Source organism: Typopeltis vanoorti, chromosome 15 (assembly GCF_054136105.1).
Source record: "Typopeltis vanoorti isolate ZY-2024b chromosome 15, IOZ_Tvanoo_1.0, whole genome shotgun sequence".
Classification (NCBI taxonomy): Eukaryota; Metazoa; Arthropoda; class Arachnida; order Uropygi; family Thelyphonidae; genus Typopeltis; species Typopeltis vanoorti.
In genome coordinates, this window is record NC_143563.1 from 16,277,331 (window position 1) to 16,300,981 (window position 23,651).

The window sequence follows — 23,651 nt, forward strand, 5'->3', positions numbered from 1 at the left end:
GAACCCAGGAGAATAAGTATGCAGCCTTGTAAAGAGACAAAATTACTTCCTTATTCTTATATGTCAAGGTTCACTTCAACACTGCAATTATTCTCTGAGTTGTATTTGCAAAAGTCAAATTCCTATCCACCATTATACCAAGATCCTTAGCCTTGTCAGGTTCTTGTAGCATAACTCCACTAATATAATAAGCTGTTGGAAATTTCATCCCTTCAAAGTGCATAACTTGATATTTACTAACATTAATTTGACAGCCATTTTTATTTGTCCAAATTTTCAGTTGATTCAAATCATTCTGTAAGTGCTGGATGTCAGTAGCATCCGTGATTGCCCTGCCTAATAGGTAGGGCAATCAGGGATGCTACTGACATCCAGGATGGCATCAGGGATGCTACTGACAGGGAAATCAGGGATTTCCTATTAGGGTACATTTCCTAATAGGAAATGCACCCTATTAGGAAATGTAATAGGGTGCATTTCCTATTACACCCCTCCTAATGTCATTAATGTAGTCACACCTGTCACATACCATATTTGATATGTCTATCAACCATTCAACTTATCTTTCCAATCAGATATTCTCCAGTTTATGCAACAGCCTTTCATGGAGTATCCTATCAAATGCCTTAAAAAATTCAACAGTATCATAGTGTATCCATTTCCTTTGTCCAACTCGGCTGAAACATTGTTATAAAATACAAGCAATTTCTAAAACATGTCTGCATTTTTGAAAATTATGGAGACAATTACCGTGTATGAATAAAAACTTTAGTTTAATATAACTAAAATCTACATTCGACGTTTCGACCTTTATGTCAAGGTCATCTTCTGGAGCATACAACTATACACAGAAAACAAGCTACACTACAATCAAACTGGTTTGTTAAAGACACTGACCAACCACTACAACAATTGCTGGCCTGACCTCTAATGGAAAAAAAAATAAATAAATAAAATAAAAAATATTAAAAAAAAATTATACATCAACTCAAAATTATACATTAACACCCTTAAAAACAGAGCTACAACAATTTGTTCTAACCAGCAAGCCCTGAAACAAGAACTAAAAATCATCAGCGACACATTCATAAATAATGGCTATAACAAAAAGACTATTAATAAAATACTCCATAAAACAACAACAAAAACGAATCTAGATTACAGTAAAACCATAGCCATCCCATACATTAAAGGGTTATCGGAAAAAATCAACAGAATCCTACAACATTATAACCTCAATGCCACCTTTAAACCACCCGCTAAACTTAAAACCATATTCAACTCCTCTAAAGATCCTCTCCTCCCATTAGCACATCCTGGAGTCTACTGCATCCGCTGCACCTGTAACTTACCGTACATTGGTGAAACAGGATGGACAATCCCTATACACAAGAAAGAACACATTAGACACATTAAATATAACCATTATGGTGAAGCAGGCCTCTCAGACCACGCACTCAACACCTTACACCAAATCAACTGGAAAAGCACCTGCTCTTTACACCGCACAAAAACCTGCAAAATCCTGATAAATCACCCAAATATCAACAACAAAGATGGTATGAAAATTCCAAGGATCTGGATGGCACACATTTAGCGTACCTAATATATAAGATCCAGCATAAGTCAAGACTCTAGCCAAATTACAGCTAGTATTAGAAACCATTCCATACCAACTGGCTGGAATGTACATGATGTTAATATATGTATATAGATAGATACTTGTTGTGCCCAGTGTATTTCTACAACCAATAGATAACACCAATAATAGGACTCTAGCATTAATATATAATTAACTTTTTTTTTTAAATTATACATTAATGCTAGAGTCCTATTATTGGTGTTATCTATTGGTTGTAGAAATACATTGGGCACAACAAGTATCTATCTATATACATATATTAACATCATGTACATTCCAGCCAGTTGGTATGGAATGGTTTCTAATACTAGCTGTAGATTGGCTAGAGTCTTGACTTATGCTGGATCTTATATATTAGGTAGGCTGAATGTGTGCCATCCAGATCCTTGGAATTTTCATACCATCTTTGTTGTTGACATTTGGGTGATTTATCAGGATTTTGCAGGCTTCCTTAAATTTCCTTTTTTTTTTTTTTTTTTTCACCAGAGGTCAGGCCAACAATTGTTGTAGCTGTTGGTCAGTGTCTTCAACAAACCAGTTTGATTGTAGTGTAGCTTGTTTTCTGTGTACAAGTTGTATGCTCCAGAAGATGACCTTGACATAAAGGTCGAAACGTCGAATGTAGATTTTAGTTATATTAAACTAAAGTTTTTATTCAAACACGATAGTTGTCACCATAATTTTCAAAAATGCATTCGGATCACCATGTAAGCTTAAAAGAAAGGACTAAAACATGTCTGTTTAGTAAACCCATGCTGTTCTTTACAGAGTATAGCTTGTATGTCTACCCATTTCTGTAAGCACATTCTTACCAACTTCTCCAAAATCTTCACCACCACACACCAGATACTAAGTTGGTAGTTAGACCTATCAGGTTTTGCATGACACTTGTACAATGGAACTATTATACATTCTTTCCACTCTTGTTTGTATCATTCCTGAGATGTTAGATCAACCTTGTTAGATTCTTGCCTTCTGAGTGGTTTAAAACTACTAGAATGCTAAGAATTTGACCTGCTGAACCCTCTGTACATCCTTTCAAAGAGCTCAAAGGTGTATGGCATTTTAAATGCATACCCAGGCTATTAGAGCGAATGTGATGTAATTGTTTACCCATCAAAAAGTGTCCTCTTCATGAAGCATTAATATATTGTGATTACCGTTTACTTTTAGGAATCATGCGAAGTCTTTAACCTCTCAACCGGTCGAGGTGGATGAAATAGTGAGACCAAATTGCACTTCTTATCCATGTTATTCAATAGGTGCTACAGAATCATATCCATATTTATCTGAATGTATATATACATCCTGGCTGGTTGGGAGGTTATTGGGAATAAATGTAAAAATATAATACCAATGATATTGCTATTCGGTGGATGAGCACTGCACACCTAGCACACCCTGAATATTCACCCCTGATATATATATATATATATATATATATATATATATATATATATATATATATATATCACAGGCCCATTTCAGTTGGGTTTGCTGCTTTGTGGCTTATGCAACCTCACTACAAAATTCACATCAGTTTGACTGCATTTTAATCGACATATGAAAGTTTTAAAAGTGCATAGTGCATCAGCCAGTGCTCATCTTAGTTGGTCCAATGCAATTCATTATAGAATAACTTTGAATACTTTATCAATTAATTGTAACCAAATCTGCACAGAGTGGAGAACAATGTGTTTGATTTTAAATATATTAAAAAACAATAATGAAGGAGAATGCTATATTTGGATGGTCTATTTGAATTATTCAAATGTGTAAATATGTGAACCACCATTAATAAGTCGTGAGAATGGGAAATGTAAAGGAAAGAATAAGTGTAAGTAGAAATACTTTCAACGATGGTAAACAAATTATTAATAATTGACATTTATGATATGCATGTCCTATAGAAGAGTGGTCTGAAAAGTTTTCGGCCTCAACCATAGATGACAACACTATTAGCAAGATTCTTTTTTTTCTAAGTTGGTACATCTGTCATAAGCATCTATGTGAAATTGCTAGTCATTCTATCGAGTAGTTTGTTTTATACAGCTGTCTGAAGCAAAGGTGTTCTCTGCATCCCTTTAAATGGATAAAATTGAGTATCGTGCAGTTATAAAATTCTTTGTAAAAGAAAGTTTAATGCTAAAAGAAATTCATTAGATGTTCATAAAAGTTTACGGGCACTCTTCTCCTTCATTTTCAACAATTAAGAAATGGGCTGCCAAGTTAAAACATGGCCGTACCAGCCTTGAAGATGATCCACTTGAAGGACGTCCAAAAAGTGTAACAATAGAAATCATTGATCAAATGCATGATATGGTATTGGATGACTGGTGAGTCAAAGTGCGTGAAATTGCTTAGACTGTAGGCATTTCAAAAGAACACGTAGAATATATTTTGCATGAAGAATTGGAAATGAAAAAGCTTTGTGCAAGATCTGCGCTTGCTCACAGCAGATCAAAAATGCACTTGCACGAAAATCTCTGAACAGTGCTTGGAGCATTTTAACAAGAATAAAACTGATTTTGTGCGTCGATTTATTACTATGGATGAGACTTGGATTCACCATTACACTCCAGAATCCAAACAGCAGTCAAAACAGTGAACAGAAGCCGGTTGTTCAGTACCAAAGAAGACAAAGTCAGTTTCATCAGCAGGAAAGGTCATGGCATCGGTGTTTTGGGATGCTAAAAGCATTTTGTTTATTAATTATATTGAAAAGAGTAGAACAATAACCGAGGAATATTATTCCGATCTTTTAACCAGACTAGAATGAAAAAATTCATGAGAAAAGACCTGATTTGCAGAAGAAAAAAATCGTCTTCCATCAGGACAAAGCACCTGTCCACAAAGGTATTCTGGCAATGGGAAAATTAAGGGATCTGCACTATGAATTGTTAGAACATCCACCCTATTCTCCAGATTTAGCTCCCTCTGACTTCTGTCTCTTCCCAAAACTAAAACTCTTCCTTGCTGGTCAGTGTTTTTCTTTGAATCAAGAGGTGATTGCAGCTGTAGAGGGATATTTTGCAGATCTTACTGAGAACACTATAGGGACGGGATAATGCCACTGGAGCATTGCTGGAATAAATGTATTATCTTAAGGGAGACTGTTGAAAAATAAAAATAATTTTGAAACTATAAATCTATTGTTTCATTGTTAGGCCAAAAACTTATCAGACCACCCTCGTAAGTTCTTGGGTAGAGCAAATAGCATGTGATCCTATTAAGACTAGACATGAATAAGTGAATTTATGTCAAAATTAAAAACTTATGAGGAGAGGGAAAGAGATTTGTTCACCAAGTATACATAATTAACCAATAATAAATAGCTACTATAGGGATAGGCTAATCCAATAAAGTCATAATGTTGATCAGGTGATTCATTTAAGTGTGGCAGGAATACATGTGATTTGATGGAGCAGCAAATCATCTCGCAAAATTTCGTGTGCGTATCATGTCTATTTCTCTGGTTTATGTATATTTTGCTTCGTTTTCTAAAAATTCTCTTTTGTTTACTGAGACTCAGTATACATTTATGCAATAATAGGATACATAATATCCGATAATTATCAGAATTATCCACACTTTTGGGAATCCTACATTCGTTTTTAAGTGTCAGCAGCTCTTCTTTCTTATCAATAACAGAGGCTCCCACTGAAGAGACCTCAATAAAGGTCGAAACTAGTCTGGGTAGTGGCCCTTCCCTTAATGCATAACATTATACATATCCGCAAGGAGATGTGTTTTGCATTATGGGAGATACTGAGATAGAAGTGTTGGTATCGTGCTCCACCTTTGCAAGGAGTCGACCGGTGTTGTACCACCTTACCTCAGTCCTGAAGATACTTTCAGGCGGAAACTTTCTTTGCACACACTTTGATAAAGGATTAAACTAAATTTACAATAACAGATATCTCATATATGCTAGTATTTTGTTGTAGATCAACAACTTCCTTTAATACACAGAAATATTCATTTTTATTCAGGAATAGAGAATTTTTTACTAATGTCTGTTGTTTCCTTAGAGTAGAATAAAAAATGTCCCTATACCGTTAAAAAAGTTTCCACCCTTAACAGATACTACACTGCAAGAAAAACCGAGTAGCTTTGTTTATCACTCAAACAAATGGAAAAACATTCTGTTCCCACAGACTATGCTGCATGCATGGGTCAGACACAATAATTAATCACAGCCTCACAGTCACTGGGTGCTACTGTCTCAGCGCTCACCCTGCCTCACCTCTTGGGCAGTTTAAAACTAGAATGCTAAGAATTTGAAAAGATGTACATTTCAAAGAGCTCAGAGGTGTATGTATTTGTGACCGCACACCCGGGCTATTAACGTGAATGTGATGGAATGTTTAAGCATCGAAAGGTGTCCTCTTCATGAAGAGTTACTGTACTGTGTTTAATTTGAGTGTGTTGTGATACTGAGTGTGTTGTGGATGTGGACACATTTAATCAGTTTAAGATGCGGTTGGATGAGCATTGTATGCAATAGTGAGTACCTCCCACGATGAGTCTCACTCCATAGAGGTCAAATGTGAATAATAATTTTAGGAATTTTAGGACACAAAGCCAAGAAACAATTAGGGGAGTCTTTAATGGGTATAAATGCAAAAATATAATATTGGTGATATTGCTATACCATGGATGTGCGCTGTACACCTAGCACTATCGGAATATTTACCCCCGATATACAGGAAAACCTAGCTTAACGCAAATTCGATATTTGCGATAATCAGTTAGCGCGATTAAGTGAAATGATACTATTTCCCACTTTAAGCAAGTGATTAATCAGTTAACATGATTTTTTTTATGTTATGTGAAATTTTACGTTACGTGAAATTTTTTTCGCCAATCTGCAACGAGCAGTGGCCAGCGACACTTGGCAACTGACTCAAAGCTATCATCGCAAGCACACGTGCAAACTCTGTTCTCTTACTCAATCACTTTTCCTTCATTTTGCTTAATTTAGATACCTATAAGGCTTTATTATATTCAACCCCTGATATGGAAAAGAGAAAGACTGATAAAGAAAGCAGCAGAAATAAAAAAGAGAAGAAAAGTAATTAAGTAGGGGAAAAGCCTGAAAAACTTGCTTGATTCTGTTTCAGAACAGTTAAGAAAGATTAATCTCCTTCAACTAGAAGAACGGCATGCATATGAAGAAGATGAGGAGTGCGAACAAGAAGAGAATGTAACAACTAAGAAGCTAACTGCAAAAGAACTTGAGCTAGTTTTTCAATCACATTAAACATGCTAAGGAAATTTAATTTGATGCTAATCCTGATAGAACGAAACTTCGAAGTCCACAAAAATCTTGGTAAAGCTATTGCTAGCTATCGCAAATTGCATGATAAGATGAAAAAATCGAGCACTATTCAAACAGCTTTATTTAATTTTTTTTGTAAGAAAAGTAGCTCAATCAAATGTTTAGACATCAAATAAAAATTTAAGCAATTGATTTTTATTAACTGATGATTTTATCCTTTAATATAGTTGATAATTTTTTTTTCAAATTTACACTAACTGATGAATTATAATTATTCCTATTGTTTATTGTATTCGCTTAATGCGATTTCACTTAGCATGCATTAATTGATTAATTAATTGCATTAAGCAAGATTTTCCTCTCTCTCTCTCTCTCTGTGTAAAGTTTATATATTCATGTAAAAAAAAATTCAGAAACAAGGATTTTAGAGACTCAATGATAAAAAATAAAAAATAAAAAAAAAGGGAAGAGATCACTAACTGATTCAGGACAGGAAGGTATGCAGTGAGGTTGTCTTCAAGAACAGAAAAATCAGAACTTTATAGTAGACTTAAGAAGTGAAAGAAACAATCCTGGAAAGTAAGTCAGCATGTGCTGAGAGAGAGTAAAGAAAATACAGAGAAACAACAACAAAAAATCTCTAACCAATACATACAAATGCAAAAAGGGATCAAAAACATGTTGTGTCAGTGCTTTGTTCTACTGCCAAGTATATGTGTTGCTAATGGACATAAAAAAAAAAATTCTTCTTGCTTGAAAAATCAGTCAAGCAGATATGCAACTTTTCTAAATGCCTTTCAAAAGAAATATTATGGTAATACAGATGTCATGGCAATACATTATCACTGTAGATGTGTTTCTTACATTTTTTAATATTAACATTTGATTTATAGATGTATTTCTTCATATTAATCCACACTTATCTGCATTCTTTAAAAGTACATTAAGAATTTTAGGTCAGATAATTTTCACTATTGTGACATACATCACTCAGATGATGTATAGGCCACCCTTGCTGAGATGGCATGTCCATGAGCTCACTGGACATGCTGTATGGTCACTCTTTTCCTTGGTAATGTTCTAACACCAGTCCTCACTAGGTGTTCCTGATGTATGCTTTTCTAGAAGCTTTAACTTGCTGAAGATCAGTCACTCTAGACCATCCATTCATCTCATTGAAGGTGAATGGATGGTCTAGATGGCCACCCCTTCCTCTTTTTCTATGAACTTTACCTTCTGCTACTGTTTTGAGTCGCCCTTCCATTCTTTCTATGTGTCCAAAGTATTTCAGCTTTCTTCTGTCAATATCTTTCAGAAGTCTAAAAGTTCTGCCAATCTTTCTAGCACCCATCCATTTTGACTGCCTTTCATTATATAACATCCTCAATAGCCTTCTGTAACTCAAACACAAAAGCAACTATCCTTTTCCTATCAGGCTTCTTTAGGCTCTATGTCTCACATCCATAAGTCACTGCTGAAAATCAGCTGCATCCATAATTCTCAGCTTTTGCTCTTATGGAGATGGTTCTATCGTTCCAGATTTTGGACAAGTCTCTGACTTATTTTAGTCATTCCTAATCTTCTTCTGTTCCTTGAACAGCAATTCTGCATATTAATAATGGATCCCAGGTATTTGAATATGCTGACTTCTCAATTCTTTCTCCATTATGGTATGCATGTTTCTGAGGAGCTTCCATGTCTTTGTTTCTTTTGATAAACATAATCTTTGTCCTGTTAGGATTGAGTTGAAGTCCTCTGTTTTTACTGATCTTATTAACTTTGTTAAGGATTCGTCCTAGTTCTTCCTTGTCATTAAGTACTGTAACATCACCATACCTTAAATTATCCTAATTCCTGTGTTAAACTAATGCAATACTTCATGCATGATGTCCTCAGCACAGATACTAAACAAGTGAGGAAAGCAGGCATCCTCGTCTAACTCTGTCATATGAAAGATGCCAATCTGTTAATCCAACAACTATTGTTAGTGTGGCTTACTGCTCACTCTACAAGTTAGCTATCAAACTAATAATGTATTGAGAAAAACCCATTAATTTCAATACTTCCCACAATTTCATATGTTGAATGCAGTCAAAAGTTTTGTAGTAGTTTATGAAACACATTACCAAAGGGAGTTCAAATTCTTTACACTTTTCTATGATCTGATCTCTGGTACCCTTTCCTTTCCAAAAACTGCTTGTTCCTCAGGCATCTCTGCCTGAACTTTAGACTCAATCCTATTTAGGATTATCTTTAATAAAATCTGGCTTGTGTGAGAGATCAAACTAATATTTCTATAGTTCTTGCAATCCATCATATCTCTATTCTTGTAGAGTGGTATGAAAACTGACTTCTTCCAATCTCTAGGCCATGATCCTGTCTTCCATATCTTTGTAATCAATCTGTGAAAGACTCATCCTTCCATCCCCTGTGACCTTAATTAACTCTGCTAGGATTCCATTTGCACCCAGGACCTTAGTGTTGTTAAGCTGCTTAACTGTTCCTTCAACCTCATGCCTAAGTGAAGGAAGTTCCAAATCGAAATTTTCTTGGTAAGAAGACACCTCCAAATTTTTCTTATCCTCTCTGCTGTACAGTTCCTCACAGTACTCTTTCCATCTCATTACAGTGTCAGATAACAATGATAATAATAATCTGTTTTTGATTTCCAGTTCTGTTGTTAGTATTGCTCTGTTCTTGTCTTTGATGACATTATTGCTATTACAGAAATTATTCTCACAGACTGCCATTCTACCCAAAATTTTCATGTGTGTGTGTGTGTGTGTGTGTGTGTGTGTGTGTACGAGGGATGTCCAGAAAGTAAATTCTGATGGGCTGTCAGAGAAACAAAAATATACTTACAAAAAAACTTCACTGGAAATTAAAGTAGACATTTTTCACTACTTTTCTACATAATTTCCATCATTGTTCAGGCACTTATCATAACGGAGCACCAAATGTTGTATACCTTCATCATAGAAGGTTGCCGTCTGTGACGCAAACTAAGTATTGACTGCTTCTTTGACCTCGTCATCTTGAAACCGCCGGCCACCAAGGAAAGATTTCAGATGTCTGAAACGGTGCAAGTCACTTTGCGCACAGTCAGGACTATATGGGAGATGGAATTATTTCCAAAGGTGGCGAGAAGTTGTTGTGTTACGCCAGCCATGTGTGGGTGGGTGTTATCATGAATCAAAACAATGCCCCTGGTAAGCATGCCATGTTGTTTATTCTGGATCACACAACGCAGTTTCTTAAGGGTTTGGCAGTACATACTAGCGTTGGTTGTGGAGCCTTGACCCAAGAAGTTTACCAGCAAAATTAGTTGTCTGTCCCAAAACACAGTGCACATGATTTTCCGAGTGGAAACCATTGTCTTCAATTTCGTCTTAACTGGTGATGAGGTGTGCCCCCACTCCATGAACTATTATTTGGATTCAGGGGTTGCGTGAGACACCCCAAGTCGGTCATGAAGACATGAATGTGAAACTTCTGCAAATTGCAGAAGAATCTTCTCTTCAACTGAACGCACCAAATCATCAGTCACTAAAGATGGTCGCCCGCTCCATTCGCCATTGTGCACACTTATCCTTCCTTCACTAAAAAGTCTTACCAATCTTCATACCACTGAATCACTCATTGCGTGTTCTTCATAAACCTCAACAACTGGCCAATGAATTTCAGCTGCTTTAAACGTTCCTCGCATTCAAGAAACGGATAACTGACCTAATTTCACATACAGTGGGCGATTCGATTTTACATGTTAACGGTGATTCGATTTTCTTAGACATTATAAACACACACCAAGAAGCATATGCGCTGTGAGAATTCTGAAAATGGCACCAACACCTTGCTAAGGAATCAACGAACTCAGCATGCATGCGCACCGTTGCGATCGCAGCGCTAGAGTGAAAATATTAAAAAACAGAACTTACTTTCTGGATGTCCCTCATTTTATACAATATCCCAAATTTTTTAACTTGGGGATATTGTATATTAGGATAACCAAGTAATTATATATATATATATATATATATATAAAATTAAAGTAAGATTAAAAAAAAGCAAATAATAAGTAATAATTATACATAATTATTACTGGTTAGTTTTTAGTTTTCTACAGTCCTGTTTTTAAGTTCAGTTTATTGTTTGGGGACTACTGGTTAGACATTGATCAACATTTCTATTTTTCCTGGTTTCTGTATCCAATATATATGGCTATTTCTGTATGGAGCTTGAAGTTCTAGAGTTATGTTCTTCTGTTAGTTTTTTCTCCAAATATTATGTAGAGTGCAGATGTAAGGTAAGTTACAACAGCACTGGATTTGATATACACCTGGCCAAGCAAGGTGTATTCTTAGGAATCCTTATAAGAAATATATGGATATAACGCTGCTTTTTTTTTTTTTTTTTTTTTTTTTTTTTTTTTTTTTTTTTTTAATATATATATATAGGAGGGGAATGACTTACCAACTCAAGGAGTTGGTCATTTCCTCGTTTTATATATATATATATATATATAGCAGAATCTTAAATAACAAACTAATGAAATATTCCGAAAACTTTATTCTAGAGGTACAGAATGGATTTAGAAAAGGACGATCATGTATAGACCTGGCCTTTTGCCTAAAATTAATAATAGAGAAAAGAAGAGAATATAATTTAGAAACACATATTGCATTTATTGACTTTGAAAAAGCATTTGACAAAGTTAAAAGAAACATTATTTAATATATTAAAAGAAAGACAAATACCAAATAATATCCTAAAAGCTATCACAAGTATATATGAAAATAATCAAATACAAATAAGATTACATCACGAGCTATCATACAAAAGAGAGATAAACCAAGGGGTCCGACAGGGATGTCCCCTCTCAGCAACTCTTTTTAATATCTACTTAAATGAAATAATAATAAAATGGAGTAAAAATTTACATCAAGGAATTAAACTTTCACCTACAGTTAACTTAAACACTCTCCTCTTTGCAGACGACCAAATAATAATTACAAATTCTGAAGATAACTTACAGAAAGCTATTTTAAATCTAAATGAGATATCCAAAGATTATGGTATGATAATATCAACGGAAAAATCAAAAACTATGGCCTTTAAAGGACAAGATCCAGCAAGAACTAAAATAGTAATAGATAACAAGATCTCAGAACAGGTGAATTCATTTAACTACCTAGGATGTATGATCACATATGAAAATGAAAAAGATATAAACGTAAAAATTGCAAAATATTTAAAAATAACAGGTGTAATTATCTCTATATTTAAACCAAACCTAGTTTAAAAACAAACCAGGCTAAAAGTGTACAATACATTAGCCTTATCGGTCTTAATGTATGGAAGCGAAATCTGGACAATAAAACAAAAAGACAAACAAAGATTAACAGCAGAAATGAAGTTTGAAAAAAAACGGCAAAGTATACCCTATTTGATCACAAAAGAAACGAAGATATTATGAAAGAATTAAACCAAGAATTTTTTCATTAATAGAAAAAATTAAAAAATATAAACATAAATGGATGGAACACTTTCAAAGAATGAAAAAAGAAAGATTACCAAAACAAGCCTTAAAGTACAAGCCATTAGGAAAAAGAAAACCAGGACGTCCTCTTAAACAATGACTTCTAAGGCCGGAACAGACCATGCTAGGCCTAAATCCTTGATACGTATGATGATATATATATATATATATATATATATAAAACAAGGGTGGGGGAAGGTTTGACCAAGTTAAGAATGCCATGCTCAATAAATGAAGATTTATTGGTCAGTTCTTCTGACATAAGTGCCCTTATCATGAGTGTCTCATCACTGACACACTGTTCTCTTATAGAAGAAATTTCTATCTAGTGTCATGGTCCTTTTCCCTCATACTTCATTCTGGTTATTTTGTGTGGCAAAATGACTCCAACCTACAAAGATGAAGGTGGAGCTATGAATTCCCCTCCCTACTTTTTTTATAAATCTCCATATAACAATTTACATCGAAGATTTTGACCAATGAATTTTAAAATCCAAGTTTACTCAGATATGATGATATATTCATTATCTGGCCACACAAATACTAAACTTAAACATCTTCCTAAGCCACATGAACAAACATGTCTAATTCACTCTGAAACTGAAAATAACAATACAATTTCTTTTCTGGACCCTTGCAGGCTGTATATCCTTTGATGTTATTAACTTGCACACGAGCAATACGTGCATAGAAATTAATATCACCATCCAATAGAAAAACCAGCTGTCATTAGGGCTGTTAGTGCTCAAAAACTGAGCTCTAACAATTAAAATATAAATAACAGAAGCATTTTAAAAATCACTATCATAGTGATTTCATAGTGAAAACAAATGGTGAATAAAATTCTGAATTAATTAAAAATAAATAAATAAAACTTGTGTGCACATATATAAAATATAATAAATGAGGCTGTATCTATTCCTTAGATTAAGGAATTTCTGAGAGAATAGACAGAACACTGCAGAAATATAGTTAATTGCTACTGTATGCTTTTAGAAATTATGCTCCATAGGATTGCTATAATCATCACAGCAAAAGGAGGTCCTACATCTTATTACGGTGAGTGCTATAGCTGTTTGTTCCTTTATAACAAGGTGACGGCAGAACTGGATAAGGGAAATGGGTTTACATGATACTGCTGGACCTGGCAAAAGTGTTTGACAGGATACCACATGGAATTCTAATCCGTAAACTATAACATATGGGAATGGATATAGGGTTGGTGAGATGGATAGGTGGGTGGTTGATGGAGAGATATCAAAGAGTAGTTTATTCAGGAGTAGAGTCCAAAAGACGGCCTGTGACTAGTGGTGTGCCACAGGGTTCTGTTCTTGGACCACTGCTGTTTAATCTGTTCATTAACAATATAGGGAAGGATCTAAGTGGAACAGTTCATTTGTTCGCTGATGATGCAAAGTTGGGTAGGGCGATAGTGAATGCAGAAGATGTCAAAGTCTTGTAGGATGACTTAGATAGATTGGAGTTCTGGGCTAAGGAGAATGGATGTCAATTTAATGTGACAAAATGTAAGGTTATGCATTTTGGGGTGAAAAGATTGGCAGCAGTATACCACATTGGTGGAACTGTACTCCAAGAGATTGATGAGGCCAGGGACTTGGGAGTGTTGGTGGATAGGGAGATGAAGTTTAGGGGGCACATTGCAAAAGTAGCTAAATCAGCTCATCAACTCACTTGGTTGATGAAAAATACCTTGACAAGCAGAGACAAGCAAGTTATTGTACCTCTGTACCGAGCCCTGATAAGACCTCATCTCGACTACTGTGCAGAGATTTGGTCACCTCAGTTCCTTCTTGATGGGGAGGAGGTGGAGAGGATCCAGAGGCGAGTGACTAAGATGATAGCAGGTCTATGGAATGAACCATATGAGAACAGGTTGAAGATTTGTGGGTTGCAGAAACTAGTTGATAGGCAGAAAAGGGGAGATATGATTGAGACATTCAAATTGCTAAAGGGTTTCTATAGGATTAATTCAGAGGATATTTTTGAGATCAGGACTGGTGGTGGGAGAACTAGGGGACACCTATGAAAGCTGGGCAAGAGAGTGGTTAGCAGGGGTGTTAGAGCTGGGTTCTTTACTTTTAGAGTGATAAATGAGTGGAATAAGCTGCCAGAGTCTGTTGTGAGTGCTATGACAGTGAGCGAGTTCAAGGCAAGGTATGATAGATACTGTGAGGATGTCAAATAGTTGTGTGGACATGATGTTTAGAGCCTCCCTCGATGAGTCTAAGGACTCCCTGGAATAGCCCGAAATAATAATAATAATAAGGCCGCATTAAACACCCACAAAATTAAAGTTTACTCAGCTCCACTAAGGATATACTTTCTTCCCTTACCTACCCAGGAGTATACTAAATCCAATGAATCTGTAACTTATCCTACATAGAGGAAACATGATATACAATCCCAATAAGCAAATAAAACAAATTATGTCAAATTTGTTTTATTTATCTGATCCAATCTTCCTAGGAAGAGCAAAACCAGGCTGCAGAGCACAGGGATCTTCTACCAGGAAGCTGTTTGTTGGGAGATTGTTGGACCAGTATTCTCTCCACGTCAGGTGTTGATGGCAGGGCTGAAGAGAGTTCGTCCATGGCCCAGAGAGGCTTTCTAGATTTTAGGCAAAGATCAGGTGGATTTATAAGTCTGGTGCAGGGGAAGGAGTGGGTTGCTCATTGCTTTACTAAATTCTTTAAACGAGGCTTGTCTTCTCCATATGTTTGGTGGAGCAATGTTGGATAGGACAGGCAGCCAGGAGAGAGGGGGTGCATCTCACTGTCCCACTAATTGTGCGCATGATAGAGTTTAGCTATGAGCACTTCTTTCCCAGACAGGGGCACAATATTCTGCTGCAGAGAATGCGAGGGCTAGTGCAAACGACCTTAGGACTTCTGCACCACAACCCCAGGTTGTTCCAGCGAGCCTTGAAATGATATTGTTTCTCGTTTTTTGTTGGACAGGTTGGTGATCTGTCTTTTATAGGTTAGGCTTCTGTCCAGGCTCACTCCAAGATATTTCGGTTGGGACTCATGCTCTACCATTTTTCCACAGAAAGAAAGATTGAAGTGTCAGTTCGCCTCTTCATTGTTCAGGTGAAATACTGTGGACACAGTTTTTGTTGGATCTGGTTTAAAGTACCACTGCTTGAAGTACTCTTCCAGATGTTCAGGTCTGTGCTGGATCAGGTTGATTCCAGGTTGGCAAAGGAGGTAGATTGATGTAGGATCGCTAGGTCATCAGCATACATATACTTGCTTGAGCTGATGTGTGGCAAGTTGTACACGTAGATGTTAAAAAGTAAAGGGAATAACACAGAGCCCTGAGGGAGACAGTTGTGAAGGAATCTAGGCCTGCTCTTTTTTCCGCCAATATGGACCTGGATCTTTCTGTTGGAGAGAATGGATTCAAAAAGCTGGAAAGTTTTTTTGCACCTTATAATATTTCCTAGCTTTAGGAGGAGGCCCCTGATCCAGACTGTGTCAGAAGCTGATGTTAGGTCAATGAAAGTGGCTCCAGATTTAAATTTCTTCTGGAAGCCTGCTTCAATCTGTGTTGTCAGGGCCAGGACCTGGTCACAGCAGCTTCTTCCTGGCCTGAAGCCAGCTTGTTCAATCCTTATATTATACATAATATAAGGAATGACTTGGTATGAAAGGCCCATTTGCAACCCACATACCATCTAGGCAAAAGGTTAAACAGAAGAACAGGACTGCAGAATTCCAATTTCCAAACACAAATAATCATATATTGGATACAGAAACCAGGACTATATCAATGTTTACCCAGCGGTCCCAAGATAATAAAAAGAACTTAAAATAACATGACTGTAGGGAACTAAGCCCTAACCAGTGGTTACTGCCATAGTTACGATTATTTATGTATTTAATTATTACTTTTTATTATTTAATTTCTTATCTTTTCTTCCCTCTCCATTGCCAGAGGTCAGGTTAAGGTCAATGGGAGACCACAGCAGTAATGCTTTAACTTACTATAGCATATTTATTCTGATGTAACTTTTGTCCCCTCGCAACCCTCTCTCTCTCTCTCTGTATTCCTGATAATGACCTTGACATAAAGGTTGAAACGTCAGGTGTAATTTTATCTTAAAGTGCTCTAAAACAGGAGTGTGTTTCCATAATCTACATAAAAAAATTCAAAGGTGATTGTCAACAGTGTGAAGGGGAGGGGACAATTAAAGAGCTGATACATAAGCCATTAGACATTTTTATACCTTTTGATAGCTAGGAATGCACAACAGCTTTCTATAGACACAACATATATGCAAAATAAATTTGAAATTAAGATAAAGCTTTAAAAAAAAATAAAGTGATAAATAATTGTCGTTCATGTAGTAATACACAGGTTTTGATGATAAACAATATTCAATATCAATAATCGTAAATCACTTCTGTGTAATGTAAAAGAAAGTGTAATGTAAGACACTAAACAAATAAACAAATATGAAATATTTGTTTATTTATTTGTAGATAGATACATAAGGTTTTCAAATCAAAATTTGCAATCAGAATTTGTTTTATTCTTTTGCATATTATTCTTTCATTATGCTTTCAGATTTTCAATGCTTCTTACATTTTTACCATGCACTTTGTTCATTCATCTCTGTGTGCTCTTTTGTACAAGTTACTACTTCACACCTTCAAACTCTATACAAAGCCCAAATCTACCCTACCATGGAATATTGCTCCCACATTCTAAGATTCCTTCATTCTATCTAGAGGAGGGCAATCTGGCTAATTAATGATCCCTCTCTCACAAACCCACTTCAATTCCTCTCTCGCAGACGCTCAGTTTCTGCCTTGTGCCTCTTCTGTAAATATTTTCATGGACAGTGCTCTGCTGAATTAGCCACTATTATTCCTCCACTCTTCCAAAATCATTAAAACAAGATCCACAGCTAACCAACACCCTTTTACAGTCCATCTTAACTCACTGAACCAACTTCACTGCCTCCTTTTATAATAAAATTATATTTTATTATAAGGGGAACTATAATAAAATTATGGCAGCACTTAATATTCTAAATCATAATTAATATTAAGTTATCAAAACTTAAAACAATTTATTGTCTTTAATTTTTGAAGATTAATATATTTTTTCTATCAAAATAATGAAATAACATGAAATAAAATAAATAAATAATGAAACAACCGTTTTCAGTGAATTTACCTTTTCACATAACGCTTTTTTACAGGAGCTTGTTCCTCACATAAATGCGTTAATGTTTCATCATCTGATTCAAAAATTTCTCTAGAAATGAATGTAATTATTAAGAACAACATACTAAGAGACTAAAACATTTGATGACAACTTCTACAAGTAATGTCAATTTATTAAAACTATGCACCAAATGTCACACAGTAATAAATGTTCAATTGGTGATCATGCCATTATAGCTTATGCTGCTAGTCTTAGATTACATTTATGATATGTGTACTCAATATGTAAAACATCTGACTAAATACTGAGTGTTGTATAGTTTCAAATTAACTTTCATTAAATTTATTTATTCTTTTCCTTGGTTTCTAAATAGTTTCAGTTCCAAATATTTAAAAAATTTCATGGCTTATACATGTAAAAAAAATAAGGGTCTATGGAAATACATATACAGTCATACCCTGACTTACGCGAATCCAGAGTTACGCGGTTTCTTATATGTACGTATTTCCGTCCCGCTTCACGCCTCACCACTAGTCGTATCGTTCAGGCACTGGCCGCATTCGCCCATGTCACACATGCTGTGAACAAGCACTGACGTGTTTTGCGCGGTCTCCATTCATACACGATTTTTATAGTCTACCTTGTGATTGTTTAATGTTCTTCATAAAAATTTTATCACAAAAAAAAATAATAATGTCATCCAAAAGAAGCAAGTCCGATTCTTCTACAGCTAGCAAGAAAAGAAAAACATTGACTTTGGAAAGAAAACTTAACATTATTAAGGATTTTGAAGGCAGAATGAAAATTTGTGAGCTAGCAAAGAAGTTCGATCTACAGGAATCCACAGTAAGAACAATCATAAAAGAAAGGCTTACAGATTTTGGAGGACATAGATTCTAATGAGGAATGAATTGTAGCCACAAGGCAAGGAATAAAAAAATCATTAGCTTGCTATGAAGAAATTTTGCGTGACAAGAAAAAGACATTAAGCCGTCAGACGAATCTATTAGATTTTATGAAACCATTGAAATCGAAATAACTTTTTTTTTTTTTTTTTATGTACGAAAAATTACAATTATGATTATATTTCTTAAAAAATATAGGTGTTTTTGTTAACCTTTGGTCCCAATTGTATGTTTGTATATATAAATTACATGCAAAATTATACCTCGAGCTATGTGAATTCGACTTACGCGCTTTTTGTTGGTCCCACCTACCGCGTAACTTCGGGGTTTTACTGTATATATATTTATGAAAAAATTAGTTTGAATGACTATAATACCGAGAATAAAAAGAATAAAGTTTAATATTGAGATACTACTAGTTTCGTTGAACAAAATTCAACTTCAGGTATCAAAGATAAAGAATTATGTAAAATAACAGAGACATAATAAAATTACATCAACTGAACTAATATAAAAGACCGAAATACAGTTTAAAACAGGAATGCATGCTGGAATTCCAATTAAAGTTGACTACATGCAAGAGTTGTCACGAGAGTGCCAATATTGGACAGCGGCAATGTGTGCGTCAGAAAGATTGTAGCTAAGGCTGTTGTTTATATGGGATGAATCAAGGAATATTTCTTTAGATCCGACTATCTTCCTTTCAAGCTCATCATAACACCTATGAATATTAGAAGTTTGCAGCCAGTCTACGAGGTACTGAAGGCCTTCATCCTAGTAAACAAAGAAGAGAATGTGGCTTGAGAGAGCCTGGTCCTATTGTAGGATATGTCTCTTCTGTGTTCCTCAATACGTAAAAGGATAGATTTAGCTGTCTGATCGTAATATGGTTTGCAACATTCACACAAGATCTTGTAGACTCCTGGATACTGGAGAGGGAAATGTTTTATTTCAGGTCTACTTAGTATTGATCGAAGTTTTGGAAACATAGTGAAACAAGTTCTAATGTTGAATTTCCTAAGAATTTTCGTCAGTTTTGAGGAGAGAGAGCTGATGTATGGTAAAGATATGAATGCTCTTGGTGAAGAAGAATCTGCGATAGTAGGAGAACGATGGTGAGAGATAAATTTATCAATTTTCTTAAGAGAGAAACCATTGTTGACAAGCTCGTTTTCAATCTCTGTTTCATCTGTTAGTAAAGACCTGGCGCGATACCACGGTTGAAATAATTCCAAATTTCTGCAGAGGGTAGTGATGGGAAGAAGCATGAAGATATCTGTCTGTGTGTGTTGGTTTTCTAAAAGTGTTCCCAAATGAGGAATGCATCATCTATATAATGATACCAGATTTGGGGTTTCAGTGTAGAGGAATTAATCACCTTTTCTTCAAAGTCTCTAAGGAATATATCAGCAAGAATCGGAGAGAGCAGAATGACCATAGCCTATCCTGAGTTCTGTTTGTAAAACTTATTTTCGAACATGAAGTATCCTGAATTTACACAGTGAGAGAGTGAAGCAAAGAATTCCTTGGATAGTTTGTTATAGAGAAGATGGAGGACCTCTTGAGTAGGTATGTACGTGAAGAGAAAAACTACACCAAAACTTGTCATTAAATCCGATTTGTTGAGTTTGACGTATTTGATTTTGGAAAAGAAATCAGCTGAATTTTTTATATGAGAGAAGGAATCACCAGATAGGTTTTTCAAGAAAGAAGGTATTTAGATAGGCTGTAAGTAGGGGAGTTTATACCCTCAACAATTGGTCAAAGTGGAGAGTTCAATTTATGGATCTTTGGGAGTCCATATAATCGTGGGATTAGTGGATGAATCGATCTCAGGGAAAGACTGATGTTTCTTGGCAACTCTGAAGTGGTTTTCAGTAAATTGTTGGTCCTATTATATAATTCTCTTGTAGGGTCACTATTTAATTCAGAGTAAGTGTCAGTTTCTAGTTTAAATAACCTCAATATTTTTCTAGACCATCTCATCAAGTTTCATGAGAATATCAATTTCATCTACGAACTGGAATCCAACAACTGTCTCTCCTTTCTTGACTTAAAACTCACAAGATGCACTGATAACATCAAAATCTCTATTTTTTAGAAAACCAACACACACAGACAGATACCTTCATACTTCTTCCCATCACTACCCTCTGCAGAAATTTCAAATTATTTTAACCCCGGCACATTGCGCCAGGTCTTTACTAACAGATGAAACAGAGATTGAAAATGGGCTTAATTTACTAAAAGGGACTTTTGTCAACAATGGTTTCTCTCTTAAGAAAATTGATAAATTTATCTCTCACTGTCGTTCTCCTACTATTGAAGATTCTTCTTCACCAAGAGCATTCATATCTTTACCATACATCAGCTCTCTCCCCCCAAAACTGGCAAAAATTCTTAGGAAATTCAACATTAGAACTTGTTTCACTACGTTTCTAAAACTTCGATAAATACTAAGTAGATCTAAAATAAAACATCTCTCTCTCCAGTATCCAGGAGTCTACAAGATCTTGTGTGAATGTTGCAAACCATATTATGATCAGACAGCTAAATCTATCCTTTTACGTATTGAGGAACACAGAAGAGACATATCCTACAATAGGACCAGGGCCAGTGCTCTATCAAGCCACGTTCTCTTCTCTATTAACTCGGATGAAGGCCTTCAATACCTCGTAGACTGGCCGCAAACTTCTAATATTCATAGGTGTTATGATGAGCTCGAAAGGAAGATAGTCGAATCTAAAGAAATATCCCTCGATTCATCCCATATAAACAACAGGTCACCAAGCTTGACTTGCACAAATACTTGTCAGGAACACCTCTGTAATTCTTGCATTCAGTTTTATTTCCCTTTTACAGATGGGTACTATTAGAGCTCTGCTGAAATCATTTGGAATTTGATCATCTGGCATTTCTAGTCAAATATCATCCACTCCAGCTGCCTTTCCACAGTTCAGGTTTGTGATAGTCTTTTCTACTTCAAGTGCAGATACATATTCCAGATGGCATTCCTGTTGAGTGTTTTCGACATCATGCTTTCAATGCTTGTTTCATTTAGCAATTTTTTAAAGTAGTTACTCAAGAGGCCTAGATTTGCTTGCCAGGGACTTTCATATGCTTTCATCTTTTCGCTGACTGCCAATATAACTTCTTAAGCCCAACATAGATTTCTGATTTTTCTATCCTTGCAAGATTACCTCAATACATACCTCTCTGGCTTGAATCAATCAATCTTTTCTTCAGAGTTTGTCACTGAATATCTCTAAGGTTTGGTTCTTATTTTCAGTCTCTTTCATTTTTTCTTGAATAATGATTGTGTATTTGAATCTACAGTTTGCCTCTAATGGCTGCTCAACTTTGATTCTTTTCAAAACTTTCTTACACCCTTCTTTTTCAATATGAAATTCAATTTTATCCTGCACAACACTAAATGGTGATCACTTCCAATTTAAAATTCTCTGCATACTCTTGTGACCTGAACCAATGGGAAAACATCATTCTCCACAATAACATGGTCAATGACTTTGCTTATTACTTGAATCTTCTCTCCATATGAATTTGTACACATTTTTATGTTGGAACATGGTGTAAGTAATAACTAGTCCATGTCATGAGAAGAAATCAAGCAGGTATTTACCATTATTATTAGCTTTGCTCTTTTCTCCAAATTTTTCCCAAACATTTCTATATGTCTGGTAATTATTTCCTACTCTGCTGTTTTCGATCTCCAACAAGGACTAACTTTTCCATTTTCATTGTATCAGCTGCCTTCTCTAATGCCTCAAAAAATTCCAGTTTCTTCCTTAGTAGAGCCCCTTCTGTGGCACAAAGTCTCATTGTCAAATTCCCCATTCTGATAATTGCCAACCTCACTCTACTTAAAACTGCCTTCGAATCAAGAAGTTTATCTGCATGTTTGGTTAGTGATAGCATTCCATACCAAACATGCAGATAAACTTCACACATTCCAAAACCTATTATATCGATCTGGTACTTATCCAATTCTCCTGCTAGTTCCATTTCTTTTCAATTGATGCTTCCTATGTTGATAATATCAATCTTGAACTCTGGTATTTTAAGTTGGGATGTGTTCCAGGATTTGTTCTAGTAGCTGTCTTTGTGCTGTTGTCCTGGTTCCCTGCGCAATGCCATCACCAGCATGAAATTTTATCATGCTGTACCATCATTTTGCATTATAGTTTAAGCTAATAAGAATACAATTTTGGTCGGTTAAATTCCAAATTGTGAGCCCATTCACTATCTGAGCAGATATATAACAGAGTGCACCATGAGAAGGTGAGGATTGGACATTAGGTCAGAAGCCCTGGTTGGTTCTTCATATTCCTTAAAAAGGTATATGGAGGTCTCCTCCCAGTAACACAGTTTTAATCCTTAAGCACCCTCATAAAAAAATTATATATTACTATCATTATTATTATATAATCATTATAACATAATCACATATCATAATCAAAAATTATATATTTATATAACACACACACGCACACACAAAGTGTTCAAGAGTAGGATGAAACTAGTTATATTTGGTAATGATAAACAGAATAGTTTACTCTACTTTTTTGCATTGCTTTGGCTTAACTGACAATTTTAAAAATTATATAACAGGTCTCACAACTGAGAAGTCTACATGAAAGGGGAGGGGGAAGAAATACACATACACACACCTCATATAAATAAGGTAACATAACTAACCTAAAGTAATACATCAATAAGAGATGAATAATGAAACTAACACATCAGTCAAACTTACTCATCTGATCCATGCTCTGAACTTTCTAGTATTTCATCTGTAGCTACAGTGGTTGGAGTATGACTTTGGTTTGTTGATGGTGCAGATGTCATCTGACTTAAAAAATTTGACAGCAAAGTAATCAATGATACTCTAGAAGCATTTTGTTGAGAATCATCATTTGCTGTCAGATAGTTATTTTTATCAAGAAGCTTGCCAAATGCTTGTTGGGTTACTAAATTATTTAAATTCTGTTTGTCTCTCTGCATAAAAAGATTTGAAAGCAAACCCTCTAAACCTCTTTTCTGAACATCTATGACTGCATTCACCTATTGCAG

General features: G+C 35.4%; 1 protein-coding gene across 2 annotated transcripts in view; it reads right to left on the reverse strand.

Moving 5' to 3' along the window:
• The window catches only part of LOC150098418 (tudor domain-containing protein 5-like), a 471,387-nt gene that overhangs the window by 200,904 nt on the left and 246,832 nt on the right, over positions 1-23,651 (reverse strand). For both annotated transcript variants that reach the window (XM_090404821.1, XM_090404822.1), the window contains exons 14-15: positions 23,335-23,642; positions 17,665-17,745 (exon numbers count right to left, since the gene is read on the reverse strand). In XM_090404821.1, coding sequence (XP_090260947.1) covers positions 17,665-17,745; positions 23,335-23,642 — 389 coding nt within the window. The remainder of the gene's footprint in view (positions 1-17,664; positions 17,746-23,334; positions 23,643-23,651) is intronic.